The sequence below is a fragment of the Pogoniulus pusillus genome, chromosome 35, assembly GCF_015220805.1.
Source record: "Pogoniulus pusillus isolate bPogPus1 chromosome 35, bPogPus1.pri, whole genome shotgun sequence".
In the NCBI taxonomy this organism is placed as follows: domain Eukaryota; kingdom Metazoa; phylum Chordata; class Aves; order Piciformes; family Lybiidae; genus Pogoniulus; species Pogoniulus pusillus.
The window spans coordinates 6,933,718-6,950,439 of NC_087298.1; the positions used below are offsets into that span (position 1 = coordinate 6,933,718).

Consider the following 16,722-nt stretch of genomic DNA (forward strand, 5'->3'; position numbering starts at 1 on the left):
TAAGAGCAGGCACTTATGAGGTCCGTGTTGCAGATCAGAGTGAAAACCTTCTGAAACAGCTAACCTGATAAGTTGCCTTTGTTCAGATGAGGCTGCAACATCGTGGTGTGAAAATTACATCTCCTGGGTGGGAGAGCAGTGGGAAGGATGCTGTGCTGGGGCGTAGATGCTGTTGAAAAGTTGGTCACAGTTGTCAAAACACAGGAGGCATTTTCCTCAGTGATTCTTTTGCTTCTTTCTGTCAAATGCAAAATAGGCATGCAGCCAGTGGGGTCAGATGCTCAAAAAATGAGTTCCCTGGGCTCCCTAAGGAGAAGGCTATACTCACATGTCAGCCACAGCTAATGTCTGTGCTGTGTGTGCAAGGAGGGCTGGCAGGTTCAGCTCCCTTTGAGACACCCACGCTGGGTGCAGCACTGGTGAGGCTGCACCTCGAGTACCGGGTTCAGTTTTGGGCCACAAGGAGGACATTGAGATGCTAGAGTATGTCCAGGAGAAAGACAACAAAGCTGGTGAATGGTCCAGAGCTGAAGTCTTCTGAGGGAATTTGGGTTGTTTAGACTAGGGAAAAGGAGGCTGAGAGACCACCTTGCTCTCTACAGCTCCCTGAATGGAGGTTGGAGCCAGGTGGGTGTTTATCTCTCCTCCCAATTAACAAACAGTGGGATACAAGAAAACAGCCTTGAGTTGTGCCAGTGGAGGTTTAGGTTGGACATTATGGAGAAGTTCTTCCCTAGACAGGTTGTTGAGCCCTGGAAGAAGCTTTACAGGGAGGCAGTGGAGTTCCCATCCCTGGAGAAACTGAAAAGTCTTGTAGATGTGGTGCCAAGGGGCATGGTTTAGTGGTGACTGGCAGTGCTGGGTTCATGGATGGAAGCCACGATCTGAGGGGTCTTTTCCCACCTAAAGAGCTCTAGTACCTTGTGAATTGTGACCTTACCTGTATGACTCCCCAGCCTTCTTGTTGGCTCCCTTGGGAACAGGTGAGGATACTTGCCAGGGTTGAGTCTACAAGGGAAGGGGCCTGGGAGTGGGTGGCTGGGATTGGATTTCTTCACTTTCCCATTCCAACAGGTTTTTTTGCTCTCCTTAGGGACCAGAAGGGAAACCAGGAAAACAGGGGGAAAAAGGCAGGCCTGGCCAGAAGGTAGGCACATTTCCTGTTGATAACATCTCCTCCTCTGGATCTCATTTTCCTTGCTCACCCTTGGTATCTGTCTGTAGAAGCAGTTGTGTCCTACGCTGATGTCAGTGCTTTTGCTCTGCAGGGCAGCAAGGGCTACCAGGGGCAGCTCGGCGAGATGGGATCTCCAGGGAAGGCAGGGCCCAAGGGGAACCAAGGCCCTAAAGGATCCCGAGGTACCCTGGGACCTATGGTGAGAAGAAGAGCTCTGCAAATGGCTGAACACAACACACAGACGTGTGACTAGCAGTGGTGGGCACAGCCCTGAGTGAGGCAGAGCCTGACAGGGAGCAGAAATGATGTGAGATGGGTCTGGATGGCCAGAAGAGTTGAACACTTGCTCTGAGCAGCACCCAAGAGACTCTGTTCTGGGGGCTGTGTGGGTGCCCCGTGAACCCGGCTCACGTTGCTTCATGACAACTCCTCTCAGCTCCCCAGATGGGCTGAAATGCTGGGCATTTGTCCTGAGAAGGAAGTGAGCCTGATAAGCTATTTTTCACTCAGATCTTTCCCTTTGAGACTGCACACTCATGGCAAGAGCTGCTTCCAAGTCAAACTGTCTTGTCGTAACAGACTCTGCCTTGGACTTCTGCCCTGTTTCTACACCCACTCTTGATCTACTTATCTGAAACACTTGCAGCAAGAAGAACTATAGCATGGGAAAGGGTCTGAGATGGGGGTGGAAGGTGAGGCTTTCAGAGAGAACAGCAGTATGGCAGGGAGGGAAGAAAGCTAATTTGCTTTAGGCACGTGAGACAAAAAGCATTAGGAGAGCAGCAGTAGGTAAAAAGTCCATCCTCACACATCACAGCCCGATGAGGAAACTTCTTGCACTGTAGTTGGTAGAACTCAGTGTAAAAGCAGGAGTGATTTATGAAGAAGGAATTGTGGTGATGTTTCAGAACAGTAGCAAATGGAGTAATGGTTCTACATTTTCCTGCACGAAAAATTATAGCCTCTCCTTATATTGTCTCTTCCTCTTCTTTGGCACAGCCTCCATGGGTTATGTCACAAGGAAGCAAAGCAGTACCTCAGCAGCAGGCTACTGGATCAACCACATCTCTGTCCTGTGGGAAGGGCTTTCTCCCATGCTAAATGGGAGTATATGCAAAGTTTGCAATTCTCTCTAATCTAATGATCTGACATAAACCATTCAGTCTGCTAAAGACTTGCAGTGCCCTCATCACACCACAGAAAACTCCTTTCCTGGCCTCAGAACTCACACTGAAAGCTTTCCTCGCAGCAGTTAAGGTCTAGGTCATGCATGAGAACGGTCTCACTGGTGGACTCCCTACCACAAAGCTGATTTGGATGTAAAGACACCCAGAAACTCAGATGAGGAGAGGACACAATTGCTATAGGCTGGCAAAAACATAGAGTGGACTCCTTGCATCAGTCTCTATGTGTGAAAGGTTAAAGCCAAGCAAGAGCATCTCAGATGGCTGCAGCAAAGCTCACAGTGGCTGCACTCCCACGTAGTGCTGAGCTGTGTTTTGCATAGCCCAATGCATCTTCTTCTTGTAGGGTAGTAATCACAGGCCACTTTCATGGGGTTTTGTGTGCTTGCCTCTCCAGGGTGCTCCAGGAAGGATGGGTGCTCAAGGGGATCCCGGCTTAAAGGGTTACCAGGTGAGGATTCGTTTTCATCCTTCAGCTTCTAATCTCAAATACAATAAAACTGCCACTCCAGGATGCAAAATTGTTCTTACACTGATTTATTTCTGATCCTGAGTTCAGTTTAGCTTCTCTCTATCATCTGCTTCTGCCACCATCGTTTGTGCAGATGCATTTGGTTCATCTCTGCCATGACTCCTATGCCACTCCAAAACTGATCTAGGGTAGGACGTCCCTGCCCGTGGCAGGGAGGTTGGAACGAGATGATCCTTGTGGTGCCTTCCAACCCTGAGTGATTCTGTGATTCTAAACTAGGATGGATGACACAGGGCTCGAGAGATCTGGCAGGAAACCAGGGAGGACTTTCAGTCAAACAGCTCCTTCCTGTCCCTTCACATGCTGTCTGCTCTCCACAGGGACATGCAGGACCACCAGGGCCAATCGGACCACCAGGACCAAAGGGGGAAAAGGTAAGCTGATGGAGCTTAGCTGTCTCCTCTTTTGTTGGCACGGAAGCTGGGCTGCCGCAGGGATGATGGCCCCGCTGCCGTCTGCGCTCTCCTCCCTACCTGCCTCGTCTGCAGCGTGGCCACCCACGCACCTGCTGCTGCGGCTCTCCCGCTGCGAGCCAGCGGTGCCACCGACATCTGCTGCGCAGACGCCCTGTGCCCTCGGCCCTGGCGGCTGAGCCAGCCGGAGCGGCTTGCCCTGCGTCGCACAGATCCCGCTCAGTCCCCCGGCCGAAGGCAATCGGCGCAGGAGCGTTCTGCGATGAAGTCAGAGCGAGACTCCGCACAAAGGAGCTGATCGTCAGCATCTGCGCTTCACTCAGCTGACAGAGCGAGTGAGGCGGAACTGCTCTCCTCTCCATCACCCTTGCTCTGTTTGCCTCGTCGCCTGCCACCCCCTGACCTCGCTCATCCCCTCCTCCCCTCAAGGAAGCCCCTTGCTACTGCTGCCCCGACTCGGAGCTTGTTTCCCGGTTTGCTGAGTCAGCACAGCCGTAACCAGCCCGGGCCGGAGAAGTGACTCACACTTTAATGGTTTCCCGTCGGGCTGCTCCGCTCCGAGGTTGGCCCAGCTGGGCTTGGCTGTGCTGCCGGAGCCCCACACATGCCTCCTGCGGCGGCAGTGATGCTCCCTCCCTCGGTGTGGGAAGGGAAATGATGATACTTGGGACTGGTCAATCTTGGGAGTCCCCGGGAAGAGGAAAGATGAACTCTTTTTGCTCATCATCCACTCCTTATGGCCAAGAGCTTTGGCCTTCCCTCTGTACACAGGTGTGATGGCAGCTCTGTGTGTGGGACAGAGATGCCAAGGGCTTGCCTTGCTGTGGCTTTGAATCTCTCAGCTCAGGTTTCTGGGGGTCAGGACACCTGGTTTGTTCTGTGCCGTGCCTGGAGACCCTGCGTGCAGCAGCAGATCGCTGTGCTGGTGGCCAGGAGTCAGTGGGGCAGAGTGATCTGTTGTGCTCAACTCAGACATTCACACGCATTAGAAATGTAGCTCTGGGGATGAACAATGGTCATGCTGCTTTCCCACTCATTTCCTGCTGCTGGAACAGCTGGTGATGCTCCTGCTGCTCCACATCTCTTTCACTGCCGTGATGAATTTCCTCTCCACCCCCAGCCTTTCTTACACTGCCTCATCCACGTCCCAAGCTGCACCTCTCGTCCTTCCAGACTTGAGCAGCCTTCCCCCTCAAGTGTGCTCTGCTGTGTGGCCATGCAGGAAGTGGCAAGTGTTAACCAGCCCAGGATAACAGGCACAGCCAGCCCAGGATAACAATGTGAGAGCTCACGACCAAGTATACTGTCAGCTGAGAGTCTGGCCAGAAGTTTCTCACAGTCCCATTGCTCAAACTTCCACACCCTGGCAACAAGTCGAGAGCTGTGACAACCAGAAGCAAGACCAGGCACTGGCCTTACAGCAGAAGGAACAAGAGAGATGCAGATATGTGTCTCTGGTTTAAATTGCAGAGCTACAGATTTCATTCTGATATGGGTCAAGAACTGGCTGGAGAGCCCAGAGAGTGGTGGTGAATGGTGCCACATCCAGCTGGCAGCTGTCACTAGTGATGTGCCCCAGGGATCAGTGGTGGGCCCAGTACTGTGCAATATCTTTATCGATGATCTGGACGAGGGGATGGAGTCCAGCAGGTGGCATCCTGGCCTGGATCAGGAACAGTGTGGCCAGCATGACTGGGGAGGTTCTTCTTACTGGTCAGGCCACACCTTGAGTGCTGTGTCCAGTTCTGGGCTCCTCTATTCAAGAGAGACGTTGAGGTACTGGAACATGTCCAGAGAAGGGCAGCAAGGCTGGTGAGGGGTCTGGAGCACAGCCCTGTGAGGAGAGGCTGAGGGAGCTGGGGGTGTGCAGCCTGCAGAAGAGGCTCAGCAGACTTCATTGCTGTCTACAACTACCTGAAGGGAGGCTGTAGCCAGGTGGGGTTGGTCTCTTCTGCCAGGCAACCAGCAACAGAACAAGGGGACACAGTCTCAAGTTGTGCTGGGGGAGCTCTAGGCTGGATGTTAGGAGGAAGTTGTTGCCAGAGAGTGATTGGCATTGGAATGGGCTGCCCAGGGAGGTGGTGGAGTCGCCATCTCTGGAGATGTCCAGGCTAAGCCTGGATGAGGCACTTAGTGCCATGGTCTGGCTCACTGGCTAGGGCTGGGTGCTAGGTTGGACTGGATGATCTTGGAAGTTTCTTCCAACCTGGTTGATTCTATGATTCTATGGTTTTCTATTTTAAAAGACTGTAAGTTGCCACCTTCTGGAAAGCTCCCATCATTTCAACATTTCATTGCTTCAGTAGCAAATTACTAAGCTGAAGCACTTGGTGCTCCCCTTCACCACCAAAATATTCTTCTGCAAATGGATGCTAGAAGATCACTCCCTTGGAGATGATCTGGATCTTGTGTCATGAGAGCATAGCAACACGGGTAGTAAAATGAATTCTATCTGCAAGTGTCCAGGCTGAAGCCTGACAAACACCAAAGCATTTAACATGTCCTGCTGAGAACAGCCAGGTCTGTCAGAGACCTTTGACAGACAGACCTCGCTCCTATCTTCCTGGAAGGTCAGCAGATCTGCTTGCATCTTACTGGGGGGCAGCTCCAGCTGAATGAGCAGAGCACAGCATCGCACATTCTGAGCCTCTAGCACCAATCCCTGCAGCATTCAAGTGCTCCAGAAAAAACTTCCATATAAGTTTTCTTATCCATCCTTCCTTATCTGCTAAGAATGTCCTGGGCCCAGCCTAAGGATACACAGATTCCCTCCCTCTGGACACCTGTAACCTCCTGCACGCATGCAAACAGGAAAATGAAAGCCTGAATCATCAGAAATGAAGAGGGAACAGAGATGGGAGCATGACTGCCCTGTGCTGTGCTGTGCTGTGCTGGAGGAGCATGGGGGAGGGTGGGGAAGGTCTTCCCTCTCCCCAAGAAGAAAGCAGCGTGGTGAGAGGCAGCTGTGGGGAATCCAGCTCCCTTGTGCCGTACCAGCCACATACTGCTCCGCTTTTAATACGTTTACAGCTTCCCAAAGAGGCCTTGCTCGGAGCAGACGCCTGCACTTGGCAGCTGCTTAAAGCAGTCCAGATGGGATCCTTTTAAAAATTACAAACTGGAGTATCTCACTTTGGGACAGGAGCCAACAACAACAAGCCTTCCCTTCTTCTCCATGCATTTTCCATTTGTATTCCAACATGTTTACTTTGCTGCCCTTTACTCTAACTCTTTTGCACTGCAACTTTCCAAAGAATTAGTGCAGACCTTTCATCTCCCTCTTGGGCAGCTGAGGCATTAGGAAGTCTTAGAGGAGCTCAGTCTTGGAGACCTAGAAGTGACCAGGCTGAAAGATTTTGTCAGTCAGAAGACAAAGGACAAGGTGGGAATTAGACTCAAGGAGACAAAAAGACCCACAGCTCAGCTTTGGGAAGGAAGTCTGTGAGTCTTGATGCTCTACAAGGGTCCCCAGAATTAAGAGCTTTCTTTGAGTTCATCATCCTCATCTCACCTCCCAAATGGCAAAGTGTGCCCATCCTGTTTGGAAAGAAGCAATCAGTGCCAAGGTTTCTGCATAGTAACACATATACTGGGCTACTACTGGGGTTTGGTGAGACTTGGGAAGTGGAGGCTTTGTTTCCCTTCTGGCCTCCATTCTTTTGGTAGCGGTGAGAAAGCAAACCAGTTGCCAAGTATTCTGTGGCTGACTTCACCCAGCAAGCTCAGTAGCACTGTAAACTGTTGGCAGAGCCTTTTAAGCATTACCTTCCTTTCTTCCTACTGTGCCACCCAGATTTCTCCATCTGTATTATATTCTCAGGCCATCCTGGCACAGTTTCTCTCTATGTAATTCTTCTACCATGATACCTCCCCCAAAACTCCAGACAAGTATGCTGGAGTCCTCCAGCCAGTACATGATCTCAAGGACAGTGTGGCCATAACCTGTGAGCATACATGAAATGCTGACAACATCCATCCAAGACCCATGGCAGCAGAGGGAGAAAATGTCACTGTCATCAAGCATGTCATGGAGAGAGATGCACGGAGCCTTCTGCTACCTCTTGAGGTTGACTACAAGGGATTTTACCAAATTTTGAACCTCATTCTGGCAAGCTGTCAATGTTGATAGTGGTGCTCAGCCTGTGAGAAGTCAGTGTGGGTCAGCATGTCCCTCTGAGCTGTGCCAATGCCCGGATTCCAAGCTGTGGCTCACTTCCTCCAGGTTGGCCTCACTGCCTGAGTTGTTTCACTGAAGGTAATTCACTGCTCCAGATGTGCCTTTACCAAACATCATATACCAGCAAAGCACTCCAGATGTCTTCTCCAAGAGGCAGGACCTCTGTGAAGCTGCCCAAGCACTCTTACTATCAGCAGCTGCAGTTTGAACTGAAGATCAGAGTAGCCTAGAGACAAAGTCAAAGAGAGTTGGAAATACATCAGGAGGGGCTGATGCAGCCACTGAGAACTAAGAAGTCTGTGGAAAACTTGCCTTTGCATGGATCGGGATATTCAAGGCTCTAGGAGCACCCCAAGCACTCCCAGCAGCAGCTTCCGCCGGGGCAGAACCTTCCAGACCTCCTCTCTCCAGTAGCTGCAACATCAAAGGAGCTCTTGCTATGGAGCTGCTCTCACACAATCAGTGCGTGAGGGGCTGACCTTCTCACCTCGTCAGTGAAAGACAAGCCCACAATGGTGGCACACATCTAGAGAGGCCACCCAGACCACTCTTGTTCCCATGGCAGCCTGGGCAGCACTCAGTGAGGGTGGGGAAATGCTTAGCTCCAGAGTTTGTTTTGCCTGTCAGCAATAACATGCAGCAGCAGAGAACCATCCCCTGTGTTGTTGTAATTCCATGCTTCTTGCTTTGGTTGGGGAGTTGCTGAGAGTAGCCCTTTGCACCTGGCTCCTGAGGGAAGACTGTCAGGCCAGGCACAACCAACCACCAAAGGAACCAGGAAAGCAGTGGGAAGAGTGGATGTCCTCCAGCTTGTGAAACACAACCAAACCACAATTGTTTAGACTTTCTGTGGAGGAAAAAATCAATAAATTCCACAGAGGCTTTGACTTAGGAGCCCAGGATAGGGGAGGTCTGGGTCAGGTCTCTACAAAAGCATCTGCCTTCGAATTTGTATTAATGCCAGCATTTTTATTCACAGGGACAACAAGGTGATGATGGGAAGGTAGAAGGCCCACAGGGACCACCTGGAGACAGAGTAAGATGTTGCATCCCTTCTGCAATAAGTCCTGACCTTGTTTTTGCTGGGGAATTAGGTGTTGCTTCCTTGCTTGTAGAACACCCCCAAGCCACTGAGGTATTTGTTATGTTGCTGTAGGGCCCTGTTGGTGACAGAGGAGATCGAGGGGAGCCTGGAGACCCTGGTTATCCTGTAAGTCTTATTCTAAATACCTGCTTCAGAAATACTTGTCTTGAGGAGGTGCTTCCAATCTGCATCAGCCCACAGAAGGTCTACCCTGTGCCCAGCAGCCACAATTTGTAACCAAGTTGTCCCTCACCAGCTGCTGTCTGTGGCTGTGTTTTAGACAAGGAGGAATTCAGACAGATCTGCCTCAAGTGCTTACAAATTATGTTGAAGTCAAGTGGAGGCCCTGCAGGTCAGCATCTCACTATGCCAGGCACCTGCCTGAGCACATTAGACTGAAAGACTAAGCAGGACCATCTCACCAGAAGGGTTTGTGATGATCAAGGATTTAGCCTGGGAAAGATGTGTCCAAAGAAAGCCATGCCAGTGCTGGACAAAATTCAAGACTGATGGGCCAGTAGCTGTAGATTCTTACATGGGAATATCTCTTTCACCTTGGAGGTTTGGAAGCTTCCTAAAATCCTATTGGGATTGCTCTCAAAAGCAAGACCAGGGCTAGGAATTATTCTGCTGTGCTCTTGATTGCCTCTTTGCAGGAGATGCCAGCTGGCTGAAGCTGATCTGCAAAGGCTCTGTGGACTGAGTCTTACCTCCATGCAAAAGCAGCTGGTCAGAGCAATAGAAGAGTTTAACTCCACCAGGGTAGCAGTGCTGCTGCCTTATTTTGTAGGACAGCAGTTTCTAACTGTTCTACTTTAGTGCTGTATGCATTTAGGCACATGTTAGAAAGTCACTTTCACTGCTTAGGTGGTGGTTAGCAGTTCCTCTTGGTGGTTTTTTTCCAGTGTGTAGCCACAGGAGCATCTGCACTACTCAAACTTCAACACTGCTATATTAGCAGATACTTAAATCATCTTCTGCCCCACATGGTACAGCCACTTTTTGTTTCCCATTGCCACAAAACTAACCAAGAACTCTGTTGTTTTATTATTTCAGGGTCAAGAAGGGCTTGATGGAGAAAGAGGAAAACCTGGACAGCAAGGCTTACCTGTAAGAGATGCTGCTTTATTGTAAGCTGATGTCATGTGCATGAGAAAGACAGGTGCAAAAAGGAGGGTAGGAAGGGCTGAAGAAGGGAATCTGTGGTGAGCTGTGAAATGCAACATTCCCATAAGCCTGGCCTAAAGAATGGCCATACATGAGTCACATCTTGGGACTAATAAATGGAGCACTCCCAGAAACCTATCTCCAAAACTCTTCTCTGAATGACCCAAGAAGGACTAGAGATGGGCAGTGGGAGATGGCCGTGGGATGATCTGCTTGGAAATGATACATTTGCCTTGCTGCTGGTGAGAGCTGGTCCAGTGTGAGGTGAGACTGTGGTGTCCTGCCTGCGTGGTGTTTCCTCTCAGCCCAGTGCAGTTATGAAAGATGGGGTCAAATCCAAAGTTAAGGGGAGAACTTTTTATTCCCTTGCTACATACAGCAGCACCTACTTTGTACATGAGATGATTGCAGCCTGAGTGCAGCAATGCAAATGGTCTTTGTTCAATTAATTCCCCTTCTTTGTAGAGCTGCTGGGAAGAACAAGTTCTGTTTTGGAGGGTAAAATCTTAGTGCTCTGTCCTATGGCCTAGAAATGGGCTGCGTTCCCCAGGGGATGTGACTTCTTCTGATGTCAGTGTTTCAGATGAGAGTAGGAGCTTTGGATTGTCTTTAGTAAAGGCTCATCAGAAACAGGTAGCTAAGCAGCTGAAGGAGAGCTCTACAAGTGTGTCCTGATTTACATTTACTTGACATTAGTCCAGAAATGGCCTCTGACACAAACAGACACAAATCAAACCCCCTGGCTGGACAAATTAAAAGATGGAGACATGTCTCGGGCAAGAGACCACTAAGAGAGTAGTGAAATAGCCTCTCTGCTTTACTCCTCCTTAGGTAGCTTTCTAACATCCAGGTGAAAGCAGGGAAAGGGCTGCAGCCTGCAAGAGAGAGGTGGTACCAGCACTAGAGATGGAGTCAGTGGACAAGCTGTTCTGCACCTTGCTTCTGCAGCACCTCTCTCCAGACAGGCTCCTCCCTGCCCACTGCTCAGCGCCGTTTTCCAGGCACCATCTGGAATTCAGTGGATGATCTCCACAAATACAACCACCACCCAAGTGAGAAGGCAGCATTGCTGCTTCTCCAATTGACACCCTGCTAAATGCTCTCTGGAGACAGCTCCTTGCTCCTTCTTCCCCAGGAGGCCTATCTGAGCACAGGCTGTTGCCCTGAGTTGTTTCCATACGGTCAGCATTGTTAGGGTGCAAAAAATGCTGTTCTTTGTGCTTTGTGCAAGATAGTGCCAGAAGAGAAGTTCAAGCTGATTTTTTTTTCTTATTTATGCTTTCTAGGGGCATCCTGGACCACCAGGCCAGCCAGGAGCAAAGGGATCCAAAGGTGATGTGGTAGGTTTCAGCAGGGTGGATTTACAGTGTCCCAAGTCTAAAGAAGATGTCTAATTAAGAGGACTGTTGTGGGTTTTGCCAGCATGTGTCCTTTGGCCTATGCTCTGTGCCTCAAAAGACTGGAGATCCCAGTGGGAGGCTGTAAACATGTATTTCAAACCCAACCATTTGCTGGCTTTGTGGAGCTGGAGAAGATCAAGACAATTACAGCTGCAGCATGATGGGTGAATCTCGGGCAGGTCTGCAGCCATTGCCATGGGTTGTGTTTCTCTCCCATCCTCCTGTATGTGATGCCTCCAGCCACAGCTGGCTTGCCTGTCCCTAAGGAGGTCAGAGCCAGGCAAGTGTCTCTCTTCCACTTGAACCATAAATTTTGCTGGCTTGAAGCCTTCCAAATTTGATGTCCATATATCCAGAGAGTTATTTTTCTTGGAAGACTCCCTCTAACATCTTGCCTTTATTGAGCCAGAAAGCACAGTGCACATGGGTCCTTCAAGGTTCACTGGGGCACCTCAAACCTACTCCTACCTCCACATCTGGCTATAATGGCAGCTTACTAATTATTCTCACAGATCAGGGACTTCATTTGTTAAAACATAAGAATGTGGCTACAATATCCAGCAAATTCCTGCTCCCTTTTGGCAGATGTCAGGGTCTTTAATCTGACCCAGCTAGGGTAATGCCAGAGGATAGTTTAACCAACAGTAGGTGTTCTTGGCAAAAGTGTGTACCAGGCAAGAAGATAAATGAACTCTGCCCATCCATGGACAATCTGGAACTGCCTTTGGGTCTGATGACCAGCAGAGAAAGCCCCTCCAGGAGTGACTCTTTGCCTGGTCCTTTGCAGATGGAGAAACAATGCACAGAATATGCAGTGCTTCAATGTAAAAGTGCTTTAGTGCATGACCTCACCAAGAGAGCCTTCATGAAGGTGATGAGGCTGAGTTTTCCATTCATTCTGCAGAAATTAATCCCTTTCACAGCTAATAAGCCTCAGGAGTATTCTTTTTTCCTTCTTACTGTCTTTATTCACAAAGCAGCATTGCAGATCTTAGACACAGATACCCTTTGCATTCCCATTAACTTCCTAAACCAGAGGGAGCTACCTCATTGAGAAGAGCTCTTACTGAACGCCCTGCAGAGGACTTGTCACTGTGCTCTCAATGAACTGACAGAGGATGGAGGTTTTAAGCATCTTGTTCTAATGTTTGCCAGCGCACTGAGTCCTCCTTTGAGTTCATTCTGCTCTATTTGTCCTCATCTGCTCTCTATTAGGAAAATGTAGGTCCTTGCCTCCTAGCTACTCATTTCTGTCCTAGAACTCTCAAGACATATGAAGACTCACTTGCAATAAAACCAAATAGCAGTTCATTCCCCAGCGTTGCAGCAACTGACTTTGTACATCTCCTTTTTACAAAACTCTTCCCAACCAGTATCCAAAAGCTCACCCTGAAGGCAAGCTGCCAAGTAGAGTTGTGCTACAACTGCAGCAATTTTAGATGTCTTCTTCTTTTCCACTTGCAGGGTCAAAAAGGAAAGCAAGGAGCCAGGGGCAATGCAGGGAGCAGAGGCTCACCGGTAGGTAAAGGTTCCATTTTCAGCACCTCCCAGTAAACGTTGCCTGGGAGCTCCAACACTGACATTCTTGTGATTTTAGGGCATCCTTGGGCTCCCAGGTCCTCGAGGAGTGGTAGGAAGACAGGGTCAAGAGGGTGCCCCTGGAGTGGACGGAGTGCCTGGGAAGGACGGCACGCCTGGGGTGCTGGTGAGTTTGTGGTCGTAATCTTACAGCACCAAGAACAAAAGCAGCTAAAAGGTAGCCCAGGAGAAACATTTGTTGTGCAGCTATAGATACTCCAGTTTGCATGCTGCCACAGCAGATCATAGGCTCCTCTTCACACCTCACATGCACACTGGGGCAGCACCTGCCTTTGCATGGCCAAGTCTCTACTGATCTGCTGTTTCCAGCCTGGCAGTTACTTGCCTGCACAGACTTTTGTGTACACCTCTGCAAGGCAACTGTGCTCAGATGCATGGTGCTTGCTGAGGGCAGTCACACTGCACCCCTGTCCCACCCTGAAACTGTACAGAGCACCTTATTTAATAACCTCTTCTGGGTTTCTCTTCTAGGGAGAGCAGGGTGATGATGGGGAAGAAGGTGTGACAGGGATGTCAGGCAAAAGAGGGAACCCTGGCATACCAGGACTCCCTGGAGCACAGGGACCACCAGGATTCAAGGTATGTTTCTGACTCCCTCATATACTACCACGAGCATTCCAATTTGTGAGCCTGTTGTCTCCAGAGCTTCTCCAAGGTCTAATAAACTCTCATCACCTGCTGCCATCTTTTGCTTATCTGGAAGCTCAGAGAATCTTTGTCCCCATCATCCATCCATCCATTTTCATGACATTCACAGCAGCTGAACGTCCCAGAGACCTTTCCTGCTTCGTCAGAGTTCACTGAGCTCAGAAGCAGATGCACAGCACACACTGCAAATGCTTCATCCTTCTTTCATTAAAACACATGGCCTTGGGGAAGTTGCAAAAGAACTGCTGCAGCCTGTCTGTAGGATGTCCAGGATGGACCAACTCCACGGGAAGTTCGGGTGTCCTCTAGCTATGGCCCTGTGAGGCCTGAACTGCTGAAAGGAAATTTCTGCTGCTTGCTTTTGAGCAAATGTTTACTGGATTGGAACGGCTGGAACCAGTATGGGCTTGGACATCACTCTAAGTGGAAGCAGGGACAAGCTTCTTTAGTGACCTTGGAGTTTCTTCCTGGTGCTTGCCCTGCTCCAGGCTGGCCACAGGATCTAAAGTGGGCCAACAGAAATTCAGCTGTTTGTAGAAAGGCTCTGTAAATAGAAAGATTCCAGCTGGGTTTGGAGAGGCAACCGGGTCTGATTTAAATCATGCCTCCCCTAACACATCACTGACTGTCACTTGCTGCCCTCCAGCTGCCTTGGGTAGAATCACAGGCTGCTACCAGAAAGGACTGACAGACCCTTGTGTCCTTATGACACTCAGCCCGAGCCCCTTTTTACAGCTGCTCAGACTTTCTAAGCTCTTGCTGTCTTTGCTTCTCTCTCCCAGTCTGCTCCAGATCAAGTAGCTGGGGCTTGTGTTGCTCCTGGTGCTTGGCAAGGGGAAGAGATGGGGAGCAAAATGTGATGCTGGTCTCAGAAGCCACTCTCTTGTCTTTACTTGTGGAGTAGGTGCTGGGAAAGCACTGGTTTTGCACCAGTGCACTTTGCACTCTGATTTGAAGTCTTCCAGCTGAAGTCTTGGCGTGTCTTCAACATTTCAGATAGATTAATCAACTGCCAGCCCACTGGGGGGAAGAGATGAGAAGCTGCAGGGCAGGACAGACAACAGAGAAGTGCAAACAGAAGATGTTTCACCCCCTTGCTGTCCATAGCCCTGCTGCAGGCAGTACAACTCTGCTGGAGCTCCTGCTCCATGTGGAGCTCAGGAGGAGACGTGGCCGTGCCCATCACCAGCCTCATGCTGTGCATCCTGCAGCAGCCCTCCTCAGCAGACCTGATGAAGCCACATTCCTTCTCCCCATGAGCCACTCCTCCCCAGCTTTCCATCTATGGCTATTTCAGCTGAGCCTTGTTATATTTAGCTCCTGTCCTTCAGAATTACTTGAATTCTGTTATTTTTAGGGTGAAAGAGGATTGCCTGGACAGAGTGGCCAAACAGGGAAGAGAGGATCCTCAGGAGGAACAGGCCTTCCAGGGAGCCCTGGCGAGCCGGGACCCAAAGGACAGCCGGTGAGTGGCGGCCAGAGCTGATCAGACCTGGCTCCAAGCTGTCTCTGCAGGAGAGGGAGCAGACCTGCAGGCTGGAAGATCAGGTCGAACCTTGGTAGTGTCTTTTACAGAGGAACCCCCCTATTAGCTCTCTCAGGTGTCCACATCTCCCTGCTCCTCCCTGCCCACCCGTGCTCAGAGATGCCTCAGCCCTGCCTGCATTCCCCAGGGCAGCAGCAGTGCTCACTCCATCCTCCTGCCCGCGGTGTGTGCTGGCAGCCAGGCTGCAGAGCCACTTCAAACACCCCTCAGCACGGTCTCTGGGGAGAGCTGTTGTAAGAGTGGTGAACAGAGCCTGTGGGAAGCGTTGAGTGGAGGAGAACTAAGCACTCCAAGCTGTCCAAAAGTGGCTCCACTGGGACATGTAGGAGGTGCAGGAGCAGTTCTGAGGGCAGTGGAGCTGTGAGTTCAGAGCACGCTGAGGCAGAGGCTCAATTCCCACAGGTGCCTCCAAGCAGGCTCCCAGTCCTTACTGCCTAAGTTTCTTGTGCTGGTGGGTTTGCCCAGATTAGCACTGAAGCATCACACTTTGGCAGCCTGAGGCTACAGTGAGAATTCTTTTCCTATTTAGATTGACACCACCATCAGAGGGTCTAATTAGGCCACAGGTGTGAAACTAATATGAGGAAAAGAGATTAGGAGTCATACAAAAGAAAGGAGGAGATGAACCCCAAGCAGCAACACACTAACATCATCATCTTGCCTCATGTCCACAAGGGACAGGTTCTTTTGCCCAGTGCTGCCATTGCCTGCTCTGATGCACAGCTACAGACCAGGCCCTCCTAGCTGAGATGACTTCATGGCACCTAAACCCTTTTGATTTCCCATCTACTTTTGTCTGAGGTTCCTCTAGACAGAGGGCTTGCTTGGTTCTTCTAACACAGGAAAGACCTTATGCCTCTTTTAGTAGCAGTTGTCCTTTCCAAGATCCATAAATGGGCAGCTAAATGAATTTGTATCCTTGGAAAGTTTCTTATGCTCCACTGAGTCCAACCAAGCCCTCTCTTGCCAAGCAGTTTCTTATTGTCATGGCAGGAAGAGGTCTCTTAGCAGTGAGGTCTCCAGCCTGACTCTGGAATAGCCTTGCAATAGAGGTGTCGGAAACCCCAGCGCTTGAGTCATTTATAACTGGGCATTGTAAAACATCCCATAAAGTGCAATCCAGCACTGGTCACATAGTCCTGCTGAGAGTCCAAACAAGCCTTTTCCCTCTCTGATCTTCCTAAGGCTGCAGATGAATCATCTCTGTGTCTGGTTTGTGACCCAGGGATGTTTTTGACGTGGAGTCATTTCAGGTTTTGACATCTGAGCTGCCCAGAAACACCAAAGGACATGCACCCCAGAGCTGCTGCATCAGGCCCCTGGAGCAAGCACACCCTGCTCACTGGGGCCTCTGGAATCTGAGGCCATGCTATCTGCTCATCTAAGCTTGATGGCCTTCCAAATAGTTTATTATTATTTGTTTTTCTTATGAAATGGAGCAAAAAACCCTGCAGGGTTGAATAGGAAAAGCCTTCAGGGATATCCGTGGTTTTCCTGGGCTCCAGGGGAGGTTGCTGTAGGAGCATGCACTTTTTTGACAGCTTAAATGAGCACAGTTTGAAGTGATCCTGTAGTAGTTGGTCAATCCAAGGAGAGTTTGTCCTAATGGGCTTTGAGGCTGTTTTTTTTGCAACATGAACTTCCAAGATCAGAGCCCTTCTGCTGACTGTGGTCCAAGCTAGACAAGCATCTGCTAGGAGTAGTGCAAGTACATCTCCCATCTGGGGGCCAAAAAGGCTTAGTCTATGAGATCTAAGTGATCTAAAGGTCTGTGAGATCTTCTGGAGCTGCTTCT

At 50.0% G+C, this 16,722-nt stretch overlaps 1 protein-coding gene across 1 annotated transcript in view; it reads left to right on the plus strand.

Annotated features, from left to right (window-relative positions):
- Positions 1–16,722, plus strand: part of LOC135190255 (collagen alpha-1(XXVII) chain-like) — a 170,223-nt gene that overhangs the window by 143,832 nt on the left and 9,669 nt on the right. Inside the window, 12 exon segments of the mRNA XM_064171406.1 lie at positions 1,094–1,147; positions 1,269–1,376; positions 2,759–2,812; positions 3,214–3,267; positions 8,463–8,519; positions 8,640–8,693; positions 9,624–9,677; positions 11,021–11,074; positions 12,599–12,652; positions 12,732–12,839; positions 13,205–13,312; positions 14,739–14,846. Coding sequence (XP_064027476.1) covers positions 1,094–1,147; positions 1,269–1,376; positions 2,759–2,812; positions 3,214–3,267; positions 8,463–8,519; positions 8,640–8,693; positions 9,624–9,677; positions 11,021–11,074; positions 12,599–12,652; positions 12,732–12,839; positions 13,205–13,312; positions 14,739–14,846 — 867 coding nt within the window.